General features: G+C 36.7%; 4 protein-coding genes across 7 annotated transcripts in view; 2 read left to right on the top strand and 2 right to left on the bottom strand.

Moving 5' to 3' along the window:
• The window catches only part of LOC110776936 (pentatricopeptide repeat-containing protein At5g12100, mitochondrial), a 30618-nt gene extending 21141 nt beyond the window's left edge, over window positions 1-9477 (top strand). The window contains exon 3 of the mRNA XM_056837500.1: window positions 9042-9477. The gene's annotated coding sequence lies outside the window, so the exon portion shown is untranslated. The remainder of the gene's footprint in view (window positions 1-9041) is intronic.
• LOC110793070 (uncharacterized) lies at window positions 1035-6350 on the bottom strand. The gene is made up of 11 exons (XM_056837499.1): window positions 5924-6350; window positions 5737-5829; window positions 4961-5644; window positions 4718-4855; window positions 4535-4612; window positions 2845-4106; window positions 2586-2769; window positions 2417-2509; window positions 1696-1820; window positions 1535-1607; window positions 1035-1439 (listed from the first exon to the last, which is right to left on the bottom strand). The coding sequence occupies exons 1-11, from the start codon at window positions 6314-6316 to the stop codon at window positions 1332-1334; spliced, it is 3231 nt and encodes a 1076-aa protein (XP_056693477.1). The 5' UTR covers window positions 6317-6350; the 3' UTR covers window positions 1035-1331.
• An 865-nt stretch (window positions 9478-10342) lies between the features above and the next one.
• Window positions 10343-13839, top strand: LOC110789005 (pentatricopeptide repeat-containing protein At5g12100, mitochondrial). Of its 3 annotated transcripts, none has more exons than XM_021993654.2 (2): window positions 10343-12807; window positions 13524-13839. In XM_021993654.2, the coding sequence occupies exon 1, from the start codon at window positions 10474-10476 to the stop codon at window positions 12646-12648; it is 2175 nt and encodes a 724-aa protein (XP_021849346.1). In that variant the 5' UTR covers window positions 10343-10473; the 3' UTR covers window positions 12649-12807; window positions 13524-13839. The 3 variants fall into 3 exon arrangements, with proteins under 3 accessions (XP_021849346.1, XP_021849344.1, XP_021849345.1); XM_021993652.2 differs by having other exon boundaries at window positions 13489-13839; XM_021993653.2 differs by having other exon boundaries at window positions 13444-13839.
• A 356-nt stretch (window positions 13840-14195) lies between these two features.
• LOC110789003 (ycf20-like protein) lies at window positions 14196-16868 on the bottom strand. 2 transcript variants are annotated; one of them, XM_056837498.1, is made up of 5 exons: window positions 16709-16868; window positions 15923-16149; window positions 15313-15705; window positions 15123-15223; window positions 14196-14642 (listed from the first exon to the last, which is right to left on the bottom strand). In XM_056837498.1, exons 2-4 carry the CDS (start codon window positions 16120-16122, stop codon window positions 15217-15219), a joined length of 600 nt encoding a protein of 199 aa, XP_056693476.1. In that variant the 5' UTR covers window positions 16123-16149; window positions 16709-16868; the 3' UTR covers window positions 14196-14642; window positions 15123-15216. The 2 variants fall into 2 exon arrangements, with proteins under 2 accessions (XP_056693476.1, XP_021849343.1); XM_021993651.2 differs by having other exon boundaries at window positions 14196-14567.
• Window positions 16869-18689: the final 1821 nt, after the last annotated feature.

Raw genomic sequence — 18689 nt, 5'->3', positions numbered from 1 at the left:
TAATAAAAAGAACGCAACCAAGAGAACAAAGGATAAATAAAAAGTAAGAAGAAAAATAACACAATAACATAAAAACAACAAGTTAAGAAACACAAATGAAATTGATAATAATAAAAAGAACGCAACCAAGAGAACAAAGGATAAATAAAAAATAAGAAGAAAAATAACACAATAACATAAAAACAACAAGTTAAGAAACACAAATGAAATTGATAATAATAAAAAGAACGCAACCAAGAGAACAAAGGATAAATAAAAAGTAAGAAGAAAAATAACACAATAACATAAAAACAACAAGTTATGAAACACAAATGAAATTGAAAATAATAAAAAATAAGAAAACAATATAATGAAAGAACAAATTATGAAACGAAAATGGTCTATTTTCCTACCATAAAGAAACTTTTCTTGTAATACGAGCATATAGAGGTAAAACAGTCCTTTTATGAAAAAAATCGTATTTACATAATCAAATTCTTCAAAATCAATCAGCGATTTCAATGAAATCAACGTGTTGTTACATAATTTGATTCATTAAAATCATCAAAAACACCAAAACTCGATTATTACAAAAACTAAATCATCAAACACACGATTATTACAAAATCAAATTCATCAAAACATTATTTGCAGAAGAAGATAATCGATTTAATTTGATGTTGAAAAATATATATCGCAAGAAGAAAGCAAATCGAATAAATAACGCAAAAAACAGAGATGAGAAGACTAGATCGTTTAATATTCTTTTGTTCTAGGGTATTGTTCTTTTGTTCAAGATAAACGTTCTTTTGTTAAACACGCGCGTTATATGTGTTTTTTATGTCGTTTTATTTCAGGTGCACGCATTGGGTACCAACTATACATATATGACTTTGGGTACCACAGCTATAAAAGTTAATATTGTACCAAACCTATATGACATTGGGTACCAGGCTAATAACACATTTTCACACCAAATCATAAGAAGTTTGAAATGAACACAACTTGTAGTACACGAACTAAAAACACAAATGTAAAAGGGATCAACACCAGCGAGTGTTGGGGGTAACAAATCATAAGAAATTTGACTAAACCAACATTTAAAGGGATCAACTTGTAGAACTTGACGACATTGCAATATAGAACAATGTCGTTAAAATATTACACACATATATTGGTGCCAAAACTACAAAGTATTCCATCCCCTTTAACCAAAATGCATAGTGTAAGGGAAGTATTGGTCACCAAACAACAAAAGCACGGTATAGTTCATACGCAACCGATAAACAAAGTTGATGATTAAACACTCGAACTAAAATAAACATAAGTTCATGACACTAGACTATTATAAATCAACGGCAATGGGTAGCAATTATCTCCGGTATCAATGGACGGCAAGAGTTGTAGTCTGAATTCAAATGGGACAAGAACAGAGCCTTCCGGGCAGCGCCTATCTCCCCCTGCCATGGAAAGTAAATAACCAGTATGTTATGCTAAGTGTATTTTAACATAACGTTATGTTCCAATCAACAAATTTGATTAACATAACACTTACCACATGCATTGACTTTTTGAAAGCATTAGCAGTCTCCCGGATCGCCATAAGCATCACAACCCCGCATGCATGACTGTGTAGGAGGAATAGCATAGTTAATTATATATTAAATGTACACAACTGAGGGAAAATAAACTAAGGGAATATCAACGGCCATATACTTGTCATTATAATCACGAAAACCAACAACATCCAGGGGCCATTTCCCCATTTGCTTAGTCTGCCATGCCGGGGATGCGTTAAACTCCTTGTCAGTCTCCAGTAAGACGTAGTCAACGGCAGGTATCTGGAATTTAAAAAACTGGTTAAATGAAGCTAACTACACTATTCAATAATGTTTACCACCGCAAAAATTAGTAAGGACTACAAATCTCTAGTCCGTATACCAATTTCTTTAATTCCGTAGAATGCTCTGCAGCGGGATTTTTATACATGCTGTCAATGAACCATATCTTCTGGTCTTTGAGTGCAAAAGCAACACACCACCAGTGTTCGTTTTCGACAACTGGAACAAAAACCTGTAATTTACAAAGTCTAATATCTCTTAAACCTGTCTTCATTCAGTAATAACAATGACACATAGGTGATGAGATATGGACTAACAAAACAGGTACACAATATAATGTTTGGTATTCAATATACCAATTTCTAACGACTTTTGGTACCAATACGGAACAACACCATCAACTGTTTGTATCAAACCTAAAGACAATGGGTCCCAATCACATGCCATGTGAACGTTTGGTACCAATGAATATGGATAATAGTCACATGCATGATGATGTTTTGGTTAGCGATCATGTGTTAAGTCAACATGAGTCAACTATTGCGAACATACAAAATATCTAATAATGAGGGATGAATAGTATAAGATGGTAATACCACAGAAATATCCGAGGAGACCACCTTCCTAAGTGGTTGCGACCACTTCTTGAACAACCCAGCATATGTTTCTTTCGTCTTTAGCTTTTGATGCTGCCAACATAGGATTTAGCATTCAATAAACTGGATCAAACATAACGTATATTAAAGACCTAGTTTTAGTACTCACTGCAAACATAGAGTCAAGCATAAGTCTGCGACAACTCTTTGGAAATTCACTAGCCCACTCCCGGTTGTAGAGATATGCAATTGTACGAACATACTGGGAATTCACATAGGACCTGGGGTGAACAACCGAGTAACACATCTGCTGGTTTGCGTCGTTCCCATCACATTCAATCAACATAGCCCCTCTGCAAAACAACAACGATTTAGTAGATTTCAACAAACAGTGGGGTAATTATCATCTTTTAGAGAATCGAACATACCCTGCTTTCTTTTTGGTGTCGTAAGCCTCTACGTACTTTAAAATAGAACTGTCTGCCTTCGTCATTCTAATACCTAGTCGTTGACGAGCTGTTCTCATTGCTATTGCCTTCTCACTAGGCTTACGGGATCTCTTTGTCGCAGTGCGGGGTTTGGGACTAGGTTTAGGCCTTGCTGCCTTTATTCTTGTTCTCACCTGACCATCACCACCTGGTTCAGCACCATCAAAATCTTCAGGATTGGAACCATGAACAGCACCATGGTCCAAACCTTCACCCCCACCCCTTGTATTCTCGGTCCCATCGGCACCCGGACCCTCTGCATTATCTGCACCTTCAGCTTCACCCGCAACCGGACCCGTTGTACCACCATTTGCTCCTTGGTTCTCATCATCATCATCACCAGGTTTATCTTGATCCGCGGTATTACCAACATCTTCTTCATCTTCGTCACCTTCCTCGCCATCTTCTTCATCACCTTCCTCGCCATCTTCTTCATCACCTTCCTCTTCATCTTCTTCATCTTCGTTTTCGGGGTCCTCCAAAACATCATTTTGTGGCTCCACAAAATCATGTTGTGGTGGCTCTTCTACTGGGCCCTGGGGGTCTGCCTCTTGCTGCACAACAGGCACCACTGGCCCTTCTTCTTGTGGTCCGCCTTGGTCTCCCTCGGTATGACCTTGCTGGACAGGCTCATGACGTGGCTCTTGTTGTGGCTCGTGTTGCGGCAGTGCCTCCATAGGCTCATTCTGCATGGCCTCCAAGTACTGCACTAGCTCAACCACTTGTTGTGGGGGGGCCTGCTGCACTTGCTCTGCCTCCTCCATAGGCTCATTCTGCACGGCCACCACTGCTGGAACATGCAGAAACTCAAACACGGGCTGCTCCACAGGCAAGGACTGGTAATTCACAAACACATTTTCTTCACCTCCCAATGGTTGTTCCACTGTGTGTTGCACATTGTCTGTTTCATCCTCCTCCAGTACAATGACATCTAACTCACTCAGGACCTTGTTGACCGACTTATCCACCGCCATTGGCTCACCATCCACGTTAATATAAGCATTATCGCTGATTTGGCGATGGGAACTGCTAGCAGGGGAGGGATCTTTTTCAGCAACACCAGGGGAGGGATCTTTTTCAGCAACACCAGGGGAGGGATCTTTTTCAGCAACACTTTCCTTTGCCCCCAGCCTGCGTATGATTACTTGTTCTCGTATCACGGCACGGAGGTCTTGCAGTAAGGGGGCCATCCTTTCCATAACCTAATACCAAGGTCAAACAAATAGGACGCTTTAGTCTAATACATTGACACAATATTATTAATAATGAACAGTCTATAAAAATGCAAATAATACCGTTTGGTACACGTTCAGTATTTACAAATATATTCCAGTTTCTATTATTTGGTACACAGTCCGGTGTACCAAATTTCTTAACCACCATGACACTCATAAGTCTTTCATGTGCTTTAAAAGACTTCACAATAATACTTTGGGGGATTAAGCAGTCCTTAAATGAAAGAATCACCATTCTTTCATTGTCATTGGACTACAGAATCCTCCCAAGGTATTATTATAAGCTTTCTGAAGCTACACTTGTACACTTGTATATCGTCCTTCAAACAACAGCATATAGAATGTGTTTAATACCAATACCAGAAAAATTGATATCAAACTACTGCTACTCATACCAGATCAGCAACCTCTTCTGCCAATGGCCTTCTTTCTCCAAATAGAGGATGGGGCTCCCGGTAAACAACATCAACCGTCTGTTGAAATGAAATAAAACCAAGAATATATTTAAGAAGTACTAATAACAATGTCATATTTAAAGCAACAAACACCACATATATTGATCACAGGAGAATACACACCGATAACCTCCCATAGTCTTCAGTAGGCTTCCTATCATGAAGTTTCACCTTCTCCACTTCCTCCTCAGTCCAGACTTTTAGTCTGGGGAACTCGTCCCAACGGACAGGAAGCCGACATAAACGATCTAGATAAAAAACCTGCCAGAAATGGATAACTAATTAAAACATGCCAGAAAAGGACTACAACATACAACACTTATAATGAACATACTTATTAAATGTCAATTTCAGGAGAGCACTCACCAACAAAAACAAAACACAACCACCAGTCCCAGCCGCATAACCCTGAACTTCTAGCTTCCGCTGGCATGTGATCGCGTAGTCTAGCAGCCATTTGTGACAAAACTCACACCAGTTATACTGATCTGCGTCCTTTGCAACACATACAGCACCTAGCAGTTTCGTCGACATGTTTGCACCATCAGTAGAAGGACAAAGAATCTGTCCCATTAGCACAATCATGAAGTTCTCCATGAACTCAGTCCTTTGACGTTGATTTGCGAGCGGCACTAAGTTGCCGAGCTTGTCCAAGGGACCTAACAACACGCGAGTTGCGTTGGATATCAGTACTGTGGTCTTGTTGTTTGCAGGGTTTTTCTCACCATACTTCACTGCATACGCTAGAGCTTTTCCAGCCGGCAAATCAGAATCCTTTTCAGGGACGGGAAGCCCGCTGTTCCTCAAACCAAACACATCTTCCCAATGGCCAGGTGTGATCGGCAACACATGCCCGTCACCACCTACCAGATAACTGTTGACTCCGTCCAATATGGTCATCAGCCAATAACAAAGCTGCCTCGGAAGCTTGGATATTTTCAACTCCAACAATCCTCCAAACCCCATTTTTTGCACACAGGCTCTTCTAGAGTCATCAAATCCAGCAATGATCTTTGAGAAAGCATCAGTGCGGCATATAACACTCGGTTGCTACCAACATGCCATTAAGTAAGTCAGAACCTAACATAATATCTGCTTCACAATCACATAATCATAATCTCAAGAATTAAATTACCATATACCTTGCGATCGCAATTAGCCCTTTGGGTAGCAACTACAACATCATGACACTTGGCATATTCACCCCTAGATATTGGATGTTGGGGGATTGGAACCTGATCAGAGGGTACAACAACATATTATTAAACAACTAGTTGATACTAATTTAATGAATACATATTAAAATAACGGTATAGATGTCATTCATACCCGCAGAAACACTCTCCTATTCTTGCCTCTCTTAGTCATTCCCTTATCTTTAAGAGGAGACTTTCCTTTTCTACGCTCTTTATCAACAATCTTACCAACCTTTTTCTTCAGCAACAACTTCTTCTTCACAGGCTTCCCCTGTTCTTCCTCGTCATCAGTATCCCCACGACGCCTCTTCCTAATCACCTTCAAATGTTTCTTCCTCAACCCATGTTGTTCATCTTCTGGATACCGCCTAACATTTTGGCCTACATGCTTCGGATGCTTCTTCCCCACTCTACGGACATCGGCTTCTCCATCTTCCTCGTCATCCTCTTCATCATCATTTCCTTCATCCTCTACATCATTAGCTAAACGCCTGCTCTTAGCATACTTCCTACTGCGCTCTTTCATCTTCAACTTAGCACGAGCATCAACTTCAAGATCATCATAAAACTCAGGATTTTTTGGTATTTACTACCTTAAAAATACACCACTTTTGTATTTACTACCTTATGAAAATTTTATTTTAAATTACTACCTTAAAGTTCCATTTTATTTGTAGTCACTACCATTTTACAGTTTTCTTATTTTAAAATTGAGATATCTCTTTCGTTTCTTAATCATTTTAAGTGATTCAAAGCTCATTCTTCTCATTTATACGTAAGGATTCCATAGGGATCTTACCTTTTAACATTTCGTAAAAGTTTAAACAAATTAAATATTATTTTTAAAATTTTAAAATGTTAAGAATTATCAAACGATTTTTTTTGAAATGACGTTCTCAATGAAATCCCTATAGAAAAAGAAAAATAATGAACTTCGAATCACTTTAAACGATTAAGAAACGAAGGAGATATCTTAATTTTAAAATGAGAAAACTGTAAAGTGGTAGTAAATAAAAAGAATCTGGAAGTTTAAGGTAGTAATTTAAAATAAAAATTTCATAAGGTAGTAAATACAAAAGTGGTGTATTTTAAAGGTAGTAAATACCAAAATTTCCTAAAACTCATCATCCTCCTCTACAACAACAGGACGCCTTCCTTTAGCATTACCCGTTTTCCTGCCCTGATTTTTCAACTTACACTTTACACCAACATCATTTTCCCCCTCATCCTCATCCTCATCTACATACTCTTCGTCGTCGTCTTCTTCTTCGTCCTCTAACTCCTCACCCTCCTCTTCATATGGTGTATCTTCACTATCATCCCCTGATCCAACGAGATCTTCCTCGTACTCTTCATCATCTTCATCAATTTCCAGTTCCACATACTTCTTACGGTTACTAGTGCCGGGTACCTGGGGAGGTTTATCCTTAAAAACTTCATTCATTGCAAATTTCTGCTAATATACGAAAACAAATTCCATGATTACGTAATGCACAAACATATTCATGATTATTTAATGAAAAGACATATACAATATTAAGTAATACCAACCAAAATATTATATGGCTATCATAAAATTATATAAACAACACTTAACAACACTCACCCATTGCTTATTTGATCCGGTGTGACCCTTTTTGAAGACCATCCTGAAATTACAAGGGGCCAATAAAGTGAATAAGAAACTGAATAACGAACTAACAATTACTTCAGGATTTTGAACTTTCAGAACAGCTAGGCATTACCAAACAAATACGACACTGAATAAGAAGCAACAGATGAACACATAACCAAAACATAACAAATATAAGCAATATTAAACCCTACGTTTGGTCAATTTATATAACAATTCAATAAACGAGTAACCATGTTTTGGGATATTCATGACAAAATACACAAACATTAACATATTTTAAGAACATTTTGACCAACATAAGCAGAAATCAGAATAACAATTAAAGAACAATTTTTGTACCTCGGGATTATTAATCAAATTTATTATAACAGAACCCACTCCAAACCATCTAATTAATACGTATTATAACTATAATTCAGAAAAAGATTTATGACTACAAATTCATTACTAACTTGAATCAGATAAAGATTATTTATTACAGAGTACAAAGTCATTTCCAACTACAATAGCATGCAAATTTCCAAACTATGTAAAAAATCAACACTTTCTATATTCCAGAAATCATACAACTTGCATAATAATCACCAACTTATATCAGAATTGCATAAAAATCATACCAAATCCATAATTATAAACCCTAATTATATTATTGTTAATAAAAATCAGATTTTTACCCAAAATCGAAATGAACCCTAGATTATAACAGCAGAATACCTATACAATATTCTTCAATAAAGATTAACTCTTTACCTGAGATTTCGCAATTCACCAACTTCCTCTCGCAAGAAAAAACTTCAACCTCCTATCAATTATATAGTACGGGACGGCAGTTAAGAAGTGCGGCGGTTTTACGGCAGTTACGAAGTTGTAGAATGGGAGGCGGTTAATCGATTGATGATTCCGAATTTGGAGGGAGAAGAAAAGAAACGAGCGGGAGACGAACTGCAAGAACTGAAGCTTCCAAGGTAAGTTTTAGGAGAGAGAGTGAAAAGTTGGGTGTTAAATTTTATTACATCAGTTATTACAATTTACAGTTGCCAACAATATTTCCCCAAAATAATTAAAAGGAAAACAAATTATTATTTTTGAATTTTGAATTTTGAAGCTGATTTTAGAGAGAGAATGAGAAATAAAAAGGAGAAAGAAATTGAAAGTGGGCCAAACACCATCATACCCTTGCATTTACCTTTATACCCTTGGTATAGTCTTCAAAGACTCTAGTTGGTAGAGTCTCATAAACCCTCGTTGGAGTTCTTTGTGGCATAATGCACCATGTCATGTTCTTGTTTTTATATAGAGTTCTGTCATTTTGATAATGTAAGGTATCGGGGAACAAATTGTTTCTACTAAATTTTGACTTTATAGTAGTGCATGTTCACATTTCTGGTTATGAACAATGCATATGGTCAGATTATCAAAATTTTCAGCCCTAATTTTTGATAATCTGACCATAATGCAGTGTTCATAACCAGAAATGTGAATATGCACTACTATAAGATCAGAAGAGTCAATTCTATGCTCAAGCTGCTGCTGAACTAGAGTTTTTTTTTTTTTTTTTGCTTTCCATTGTAAAGTTCTGCCTGCCTTAATCTGACTTAAAGAACTTTGTTTGCAGGAAAACAGAGTGGTCAATAAAGAGCAGTGCAGATGGCAGAGGATTGGATCCTCTCACCGGCAATGGTGATGGAAGAACTCGATTACTTAAAACAATTCAGAGTTTACAGATTAGATTAAATGCAAGGATCCAAGATTTTCGGAAAGATCTTCCTAAAAAGTTTCAATTTTTCTTGGTGGGATTTTATTGTGCAACCGCATTCGCTACAGTGATTGGACAAACAGGTGATTGGGACATTTCTGCTGCGGTGGCTGTTGATGTGGTGGAGGGTATTGGCCTATTGGGGCTCTTATGTACAAAGCTTCTATACCTTTGCTTGACAGGAGCAGGAATCTTATTGTTCTGTTTAATTACTGGAAAGCTGGCCTTACATTGGTGATTGGGTCTTTTCTTGGATTCATTCAAGTATGAATTAAGTTGACAATATTTGCTTGCTCTCGTTTGTGTAGTACTAGACTTCTCATGTTCTAATTACTTTCCAACCTTATTTCCCAAGTATTAAGGTATCAGGTGTCAACTCTTTTCAAGGCAAATATTAAAAACTTTAGTTGATAATATGAATAAAGAAGGAAATTAAAATTAATGCTTTTTTTTAGCTTTCTAATTTTATAGAAATTCAGCCCATTAACATGGGCACACTAGTGAAAATTTATAAAGAAAATAACAAATAACTTTGAGTTAACTAGCATAAGCATAAGAATAAAATGTTGAATACGAAGTATTATTTATTACTAGGGGTGAGCAAAAAGTAAGGGTACCCTGAATCGGAACAGAACCTGTTAGGAACCTGCGGTTCCGGAATCGGAACATGTTGTGTAGGTTCCGGTTCCGGGTAACAAATTTGGGAACCTGTTGTAACCGGTTCCGGTTCCGGTTCTCAATTTTTTGAAACGGGGACCCTATTGGGTGCCTTGTACACACTAATTCTAACATGGAGTATCCGAAATAAGGAACCGAACCATATAAAAATGTTTCATATGCCCAAAATATAAAACAATCCAAACTAATTATTGAAAAACATAAATATAAAATTACAATTTAAACCCAGACTATAAAACAATTAAAGCCCAAACCATAAGATATATAGTTTTTCAATAAAATATCAATAATTTATTTAAAATTTTAAAAGAACAGGTACCCTGAATCGAAATCTGTTGCAACAGATTTCGTTTCCAGTTCCGATTCTCATTTTCACGAACCTGTTGCAATAAGTTCCATTCCGGTTCCCATTTTAAGAAACCTGTTACAACCGATTCCGGTTTCGGTTCCGATTCCTGGGATTTTAACCGCCTACCAGCGGAACCAGCCTACCACGAGCCTCAAAGTAATTTCGCCTTTCTATGCATGTTTGTTCTCTGTGTATCAAAACCACCGTACAAACCACTGCGAACCCCGCCCACCATTTTTCCACCACCAACAAAAAAACAAAACAATGGTGAAGCAACTCCGACTCCTCCTCCGAAAACCACCACCTATTTTCACTAAAACCCCATTAGAACCGCCCAATTCATTTTTTCTCTCCAACTCCCACTCCACTCTCTCTTCAACCCCAGCCACCGACGAAAAATACACACCTACCTCCCAAATCGACATAGAAAGACAGGAATTGTTGGAAAATCTCCAAGTTCTTATCCAGAAATCCCGATTTGACTCAGTTAAGGAACTCATCAAACCGGTCGTCACTTCCAAAACCCTCTTTTCTTCTCCCTCGGAGCTCTGTGCCGCATTTTCTCTCTTCAATCCATCGCTAACTTGGAGTTTCTACAGCTTGGTTTTGTATTCCTGTGCTGACTCTAAGCTCCCAAATGAAGCAATGGGGTTACTTCAGATTGTAAGGAAAAATGGAGGTTTTCCTGGTATGGATGCTTTTAATAAACTCATTGATTGCTTGGTTTCTACTCAACAATTTGATACTGTACTTAATGTGTTTGATGATGCATTGAATTCTGGTTTTCGGGTTGAAAAATTCGCTCATGCGAAGGCTATACAGTCGGCTGTTAAGCTTGGAAAATTGGGGAGAGGTTTAGAGTTGTTGAATCTGATGAAGGAGAGAAATTGTGGTGTTAATGTGTTTGTTTATAACGTTTTGATTAGTGGGTTTTGTAAAGATAGAAGGATTAAGGATGCACTCCAACTGTTCGATGAAATGTACCAGAGAAATTTGGTTCCTACTGAGGTTACATATAATACATTGATTGATGGGTATTGTAAGGCTGGCTGTCTAGAGGAGGCTTTTAGTTTGAAGGAAAGGATGAAGCTTGATAATGTAGCTCCTAATCAAGTTACCTTTAATTCGTTGCTTAATGGGTTGTGTAAGGTGCAGAGAATCGAGGAAGTGGGTGAGGTATTGGAGGAGATGAAATCACATGGTATCGTGCCGGACAATTTTACTTGCACCATTTTGTTTGATGGGTATGCGAAAAGTGGTGATGCAGATACAGCGTTGGGTATAATGGATAAGATGGAGTCTTTTAGTCTACAACCTTCTTTTGTTACCTTTAATTCTTTGATAAAAAAGTTCTGTGAATCAGGTAACATGGAGGAAGCAGAACAATGGTTGGCAAGGATGAGAGACAAGGGAGTTGCTCCCACTGTTGAAACATATAACATTCTTATTGATGGTTATGGCAGGAATCATGTGATTGATCGTAGTTTCGAGATGCTGGAACGTATGGAGAACTATGGTTTGAAACCAGATGTAGTAACATATGGCTCTCTTATAAATAGTCTCTGCAAAGAAGGTAAGCTTGTTGAAGCTGAGGTTTGTTTCGGGGATATGGTGGGAAGAGGGGTTCTACCAAATGCACATATATACAACATGATTATTGCTGGTCAGTTTGATGCAGGGAATCTGCCGGCTGCCTTGGGGTTATTTGATGAGATGTTGAGAAACAATGTAGTTCCAACATTGGTTACTTATAATACTCTTATTAGTGGGTTATGCAAGAATGGGAAGTTACAGAAAGCTGAAGATCTTATTCCACAAATGATTGACAGAGGCTTGACTCCTGATGCAATCACTTATAATTCTCTAATTCTTGGGTACTCTGGTGCTAGAAAAATTTCAAAATCCATGGAGTTGTATGAATCTATGAAGAAAAAGGGGATCAAACCTACCTTAAGCACCTATCATTCACTAATTGGTGTAAGCAGCAGAAAAGGCTTGTTGCAAGTAGATCAAATTTACCAAGAAATGTTGGGTTTCGATCTCATTCCTGATAGAGTTGTATATAATGCCCTTATTTTTGCTAATGTGGAGCATGGTGACATTGAAAAGGCCATCTCTTTGCACGATGAGATGACAAACAAGGGAATTGATCTTGACAAGATGACATACAATAGTTTGATTTGGGGGAACTTAAAGATGGGAGATCAGAAGAAAGTAATTGATCTTGTCAGTGATATGAAAGCTAGAGGAATTATTTTAAAGGCTGATACTTACACTATACTAGTTGAAGGACACTGCAAACAGAAAGACTTTGATGGGGCATATTCTTGGTACCGAGAAATGGTTGACAAAGGTTTTCTTTTGGCTGCCAGCAAATGTAATGAGCTTGTAAGGGGCCTCAGAGAAGAAGGAAGGCTAAAAGAGGTCGAGATACTCTAGTCAGCAATGAGTGTGAATGGGTCGTGTTATTGTGGCGTTGAAGCAGCTTTGTCTGCGTTGGTAGCTGATAGCTATGGAAAGATCAAATTTTGGCAGTGCAGTCGGAAGAGTATGTGCAGAAGTATATGATTAAACTAAACTGGAAAACCACGAACACAGGTACCATACTGGGCATACTCCATTACTTGTCTACTGATTTTGGTGTGTTTTGAGAAACTTAGGTGTTAATCTTAGTAGTTCTTTACTGTCTATGAGCTGTCTTTGGCCTGTTTCCTTTGATATTAATTTGTTCAATACATCCATGAAAATCCCACAAAAACAAAGTAAGCAAGATTTTCTGTTGAAAAAAAGAATACCCTCCATGTGTTATTTTTGCTTTTCTTCTTGATCTAGATAATCCCTGTCACACATAGAATTGCATAGTTTTTGAATTGTGGCAGTTGAAGTACAGACCATAACTAGCAGTTATTGTTCTAACTGGCTGCAGCACTCCTACGTCTAGCAGGGAATTTGTGTCCTGTATATGGTGATTTAGGAGTTTCTTATGATTTGAAACTCCATTTTTGATTTTCTGTTCAGCATATGTGGTGTAGAGGCTCTCGATGCTTGTTTAAAGCTAGCAAGTTTTGGTCATTGTGTTTTTTTCCATCGATTGTGGTTATTGTGTAGCATGATATTGTCATTGTTATTTTTGTAGCATGATATTGGTTATCGTGGTTGTTTCATTTGCATGTGTATTCATGTTGTTTCTCTCTTTCTGCTTTCTTTCCATCTCGGCCTTGTGTGCTAAAACAGACGGACTCTGGTCTTTGTAACATTTCGAATAACTCTGCTGATCAGGCATTCATTCAACTTATGCACAAATTGTGCGGCAGGTATGCTATTGGGCAAGCACGGAATACTGCTCTTTGGGAACTCAAACAGTAATTAGCAGCATACAGCAAGCAGTTAGAGTGACAATCAGACGAGTGATGAGAAAGAAAGTTAGCCAAGTTTATAGAAGCTACCCCAAAACATTTAAAGCTGTAGTCTGGTTCTGTTGTAATTAGTGTTCAGTGATTAATTGTAAATATTAAGGCCTGATGAAGAGTTCTTCCTAGAAGGTATATTCTCTGATTATAAAGTTGATAAGTTGTAACTTGTAAGTTGTAATTGTTGTTTCAGCAATAAAATATTTACTTACCAAAAATTTATTCGACGGTGAAAACGAAAAACTTTGAAGCTCTTGTAAATTGAGTATGTTCACACCATATGCCCATAAACCTTTAGATACATACCTGTGAATCTTCAAAAGACCAAAACAAATTTGCAACAAAGAGGTGTGTAATCTCTGTAACTGATCCTGAGATATTGACGTCAAGTTAACTAGATGTGGGAAACAGCTTACTTAGCCCAAGTTCTCACATGTATAAGAATTGCAACAAGGAACAAAACAAGTGATAGACATCTTCAAATCATCACCTCGTCGTAGAAACTGTTTTGGAGTTTCCTTGATGGGAGCTGAAAGCAAATTAGTATACTCTCTCCAAACATAAATAACAGGCAAGTCAACTATCCAAATTTAGTAACTCAAACTGTGACTTCCAGTTTTGAATATCAACTTTACAATATGTACAATACATATTTTGAATATGCTTAGATACCAGGGAACTTGTGTTCATCTTTACACAAAGAAAAGCAGCATATAAAAATCAAGTCATCAACTAACAACAAGTAGAAAGTAAGGAACATAAAATTCGCCTTTTCTATACATGCTTTGTTCGCTTTGTATCAGTGTTTCCTGATAAGTTTAGCATCTACGAAGTATATTACATGTTTCGATGAACAGAGCAAGTGCTGTTTTTCTATATTGTTTGTGAATCCACAATATACATTCATCTCTTTCAGAATGTAGCTGCCCTGAAACAGATCCAGAAAATCTGCAAAAGAAGAAAGCCAATAAACCAGAATTTTACCTTCGCTGTCCTGTAATGCTACTTTTGTTATTAGAAAACCTACAGGATAGAATTATACAAATATTTTACCAAAGATGCAAAGAAGAAAGGGAAGTCTACATCACAGTAACATATTTAGGCTCAATTCTTTGCTGAAAAAAACATATTTTTTCCTGAATTTCAATTGTTTTTTGCTGAGAGAACTGAGCCTTAGTAATGTAGAAATTTACTAGAAATTACGAAAACTATGAGTTATTGCTCTTTTCATCTATCTAAAAGGGGCTAAGAGATCGATCATCCTTCATAGAATTAAAAGTGCAATTCATGGTAAGAATGTTACATAAGAATCATTTCCTCGAAACTCCAATATTCAAAATCATGGATTGCAAGTTGACATCGTTTTATACCCCGGCTATTGAACCCTAATTGTCTATCCCAACCCCATATTGATAGACAAACTTTGTACATGTTACCCTACTAACTTTTGTAGTGTTCCACAAATCAGTGATCATATTGAATTGGGATGTCTAGAGGACTTACCCTCATATCTAATCCAATGTACATTCCAGCAACGTCTTAAATTGCCTCACTATAATTCAAGGCCCTGCCTTCAAAAGAGTTGACACCTGATACCTTAATACCTGAAAAATAGGTTGGAAAGTAATCAGAACATGGGACGTCTAGTACTACACAAACGAGAGCAAGCAAATATTCTCAACTTAATTCATACTTGAATGAATCCAAGAAAAGACCCAATGTAAGGCCAGCTTTCCAGTAATTAAACAGAACAATAAGATTCCTGGTCCTGTCAAGCAAAGGTACAGAAACTTTGTACATAAGAGCCCCAATACCCTCCACCACAGCAACAGCCACCGCAGCAGACATAATGTCCCAATCACCTGTTTGCCCAATCACGGTAGCAAATGCGGTTGCACAATAAAATCCCACCAAGAAAAATAGAAACTTTTTAGGAAGATCTTTCCGAAAATCTTGGATCCTTGCATTTAATCTAATCTGTAGACTCTGAATTGTTTTAAGTAATCGAGTTCTTCCATCACCACTACCGGTTAGAGGATCCAGTCCTCTGCCATCTGCACTGCTCTTTATTGACCAGTCTGTTCTCCTGCAAACAAAATTCTTTAAGTCAGATTAAGGCAGATAGAACTTTACAATGGAATGGAAACAAAAAACTAGAAGTTCAGCAGCAGCTTGAGCTTGGAATTGACTCCTCTGATCTTGTAGTAGTGCATGTTCATATTTCTGGTTATGAACACTGCATTATGGTCAGATTATCAAAAGTTAAGGCTGGAAAATCCACAGGAAGTTCAGCGATAACTTACTTGCAACTACCAATCATACTGAGCTCTCTTGTTTGAAGGAAAGATAGTCCAAAATGAGCCCCATTGCCACCATAGAAAGCCACTTTCTGAAGTGAAGCAACAAGGTTTTTAATAGAAAACCTTAAGCTCGAAATCTTGATGGAGGTCGATAACACATTTGTCGAACATTGCCGGAATCTAGTTCCAAATGTCAGTATCATGGAGACCCTTGCAATTCACCATCCACTCTATAAGTCACATTTAAAAACATACACGTAACAAGTTAGCAACCCTAGCAAATTATCAGTCCCCCAAACAACTCTCCAGCATCAATGAAGAATTATGTCTCAATACAATGAAAGAATCATATATTCCAGGCTTACCAATAGAGAAATCAAGGCTCAATACAATGAAAGAATAATCTACTTTCAATACAATACCCAAATAATTGGAGTCTAATTTTGCAAATTATAAGTTAACATTATAAAAAAAGATGAAAATTTAGCAAAATAAACTAGATTAGTAGTTGATTAAATAACCCAGATGAACAGTTCTGCAGAAATTTAGCAAACATGAAGACTTTTGAATTTGAATACATCAATACACAACTTCCACACTCTTAATTTCACAGACAAACCCAACATACAAAAGCTAAATGAAAATTATTTACAAAAAAAAAAGCTGGAAATCAACATAGTACAATTATCAAAAGAAAAATTGTAGGTTTACCAATTAATAAAATCAAGAAACCCAACTCGATTGAAGACTGAGAAAAGCAAACAAAGAGAAAGTAGGATTTGGATTTACCGGCGGCGATGATGGTGGAGAAGAGAGACTGGTGTTCAGAAGCTGGTGATGGACTGATGGGGCTTGTGCGAAGTAATGTGACCCGGTGATGGGGCTGGTGTCCAGCTAGGCAGCAACTTCTTTTTTCTTTTTTTTTTTCTGTTTTGATGATGTCATTTTTTTTTATTTTACTTGAAATAGTTGAATTTATGAGTCGAGTAAGTTATGATTTTTAAGCAAACATAATCTATTAGGATATTCGATGTCATCTACTTATATTTCAAAATCCTAAAATTAGTTTATACGAACTTACGAAGTATAAGATTTGAACCCATGACCACGTGATTCAAATGCCACTAACTTATCCATTTGGTTATGTCATGCTACATGTTATTTTTTTGCAAATGAAATAATCAATAAATTAAGTTTTTTGAAAGAAAAAAAAACAATAAAAGTTAGGATAGTCTTCTCTCAAGACTATATCCTAACTTATCTAAAGATATAAAATAACAAAATTTACTATCTATGTATGGATCATTTCTAGGTGTGTCTGTATGCGATGACATAAGGCGGCAACATAATCAGCTGCGCGATTAGCTTCCCTATAAACATGGCGTGAATAAATATTGTCGAAATTATTCAGTAGTTGTTTGACATCATTCATTAATACATGTATCTTCCACGGGCATTGTGTTTGTCCCTGCAAAATATTTATGATTAATAAATTATCCCCCTCAATGAAAATATGTCGTATATTTTTCTCGATGGCTAAAAGAAGACCATTACGAAGAGCTATTGCTTCAGCAAGAAGTGGAGATCGAGGAGGTTCCAAGATTGTAGGTTCGACTAACACCATTATTTCCTAGCTAGGTGGTATCTAATTACTACACTAGTTGTTCCAAAGTTGTTACGAATTGACCCGTCAAAGTTAATTTTCATAATACCAGGGGCCGGAGGTGTCCAAGCAACTCGCGTGGTACATGGAGACCTCGAAAGTGAAATATTATTCATGTTAACATCCAATGAATCAAGATGTGTACGTATATTCCATTCTGTAAAGATCCTAAAAGCTCGACTGTATATTTCCGTCGGTGAGACAGGAGATTGTCTGAAAATGTGAGCATTACGTATTTTCCAAATACTCTTAATTAGGGTAGGAGTTAATTATGGTTGTTTTTTTTTTGCAAAAAGACATTGTTAAAGTTATCTAAATAGTGACTCGGAGTATCGCCCAAGCCAAAAACTAATTTTATTTATTTATTTTTTGACGGAAAAGTCTTATATCTGATCAGCCACACCATTAACTTGATGGTGTGGCATGTTCACACTTATAAATAAGCTCAATATGTTTAAAGCCCAAAAAATAAAGTAACATCAGCGTAGAAAATAAAGTAACATCAACATAGAAAATAAAGTAACATCAGTATATATACAAAGAACCTGTAACCTGAAGTTGAAGAAAATGCAATAAAACAAGAAAAGTAACATCGAATACAATATATAAATAACACCAGCATAGAAAACCAATTAACACCCGTCTATACAAGGAATCTCTAACATGAAATTGAAGAAACTGCAAATCTGCAATAACTAAAAGTAACACCGACATAAAAAGTCAAGTAACATCAGTCTATATAAGGAACCTCGAACAAGAAATCCAAGAAATTGTAGTAAAACAAGAAAATAACAGCGAATACAACGTATAAGTAACATTGTCATAGAAAATCAAGTAACACCAGTATATATACAAGTAACCTCTAACATGAAACTGCAATAAAACAAGAAAGTAACAACGAATACAATGTATAAGTAACACCAGCATAGAAAATCAAGTAACACTGATCATAAAAAATCAAGTAACATGAGCATAGAAAATCAGTCAGTCTATACAAATAACCTCTAACATGAAATTCAAGAAACTGCAGTAAAACAAGAAATGTAACAACGAAAACAATGTGTAAGTAACACCAGCATAAAAAGTCAAATAACACCAGTCAATAAT

The sequence above is a fragment of the Spinacia oleracea genome, chromosome 2 (genome assembly GCF_020520425.1).
Source record: "Spinacia oleracea cultivar Varoflay chromosome 2, BTI_SOV_V1, whole genome shotgun sequence".
Classification (NCBI taxonomy): domain Eukaryota; kingdom Viridiplantae; phylum Streptophyta; class Magnoliopsida; order Caryophyllales; family Amaranthaceae; genus Spinacia; species Spinacia oleracea.
The sequence above is the reverse complement of the archived record's forward strand: the minus strand, read 5'-3'. Positions and strand labels throughout refer to the sequence as shown.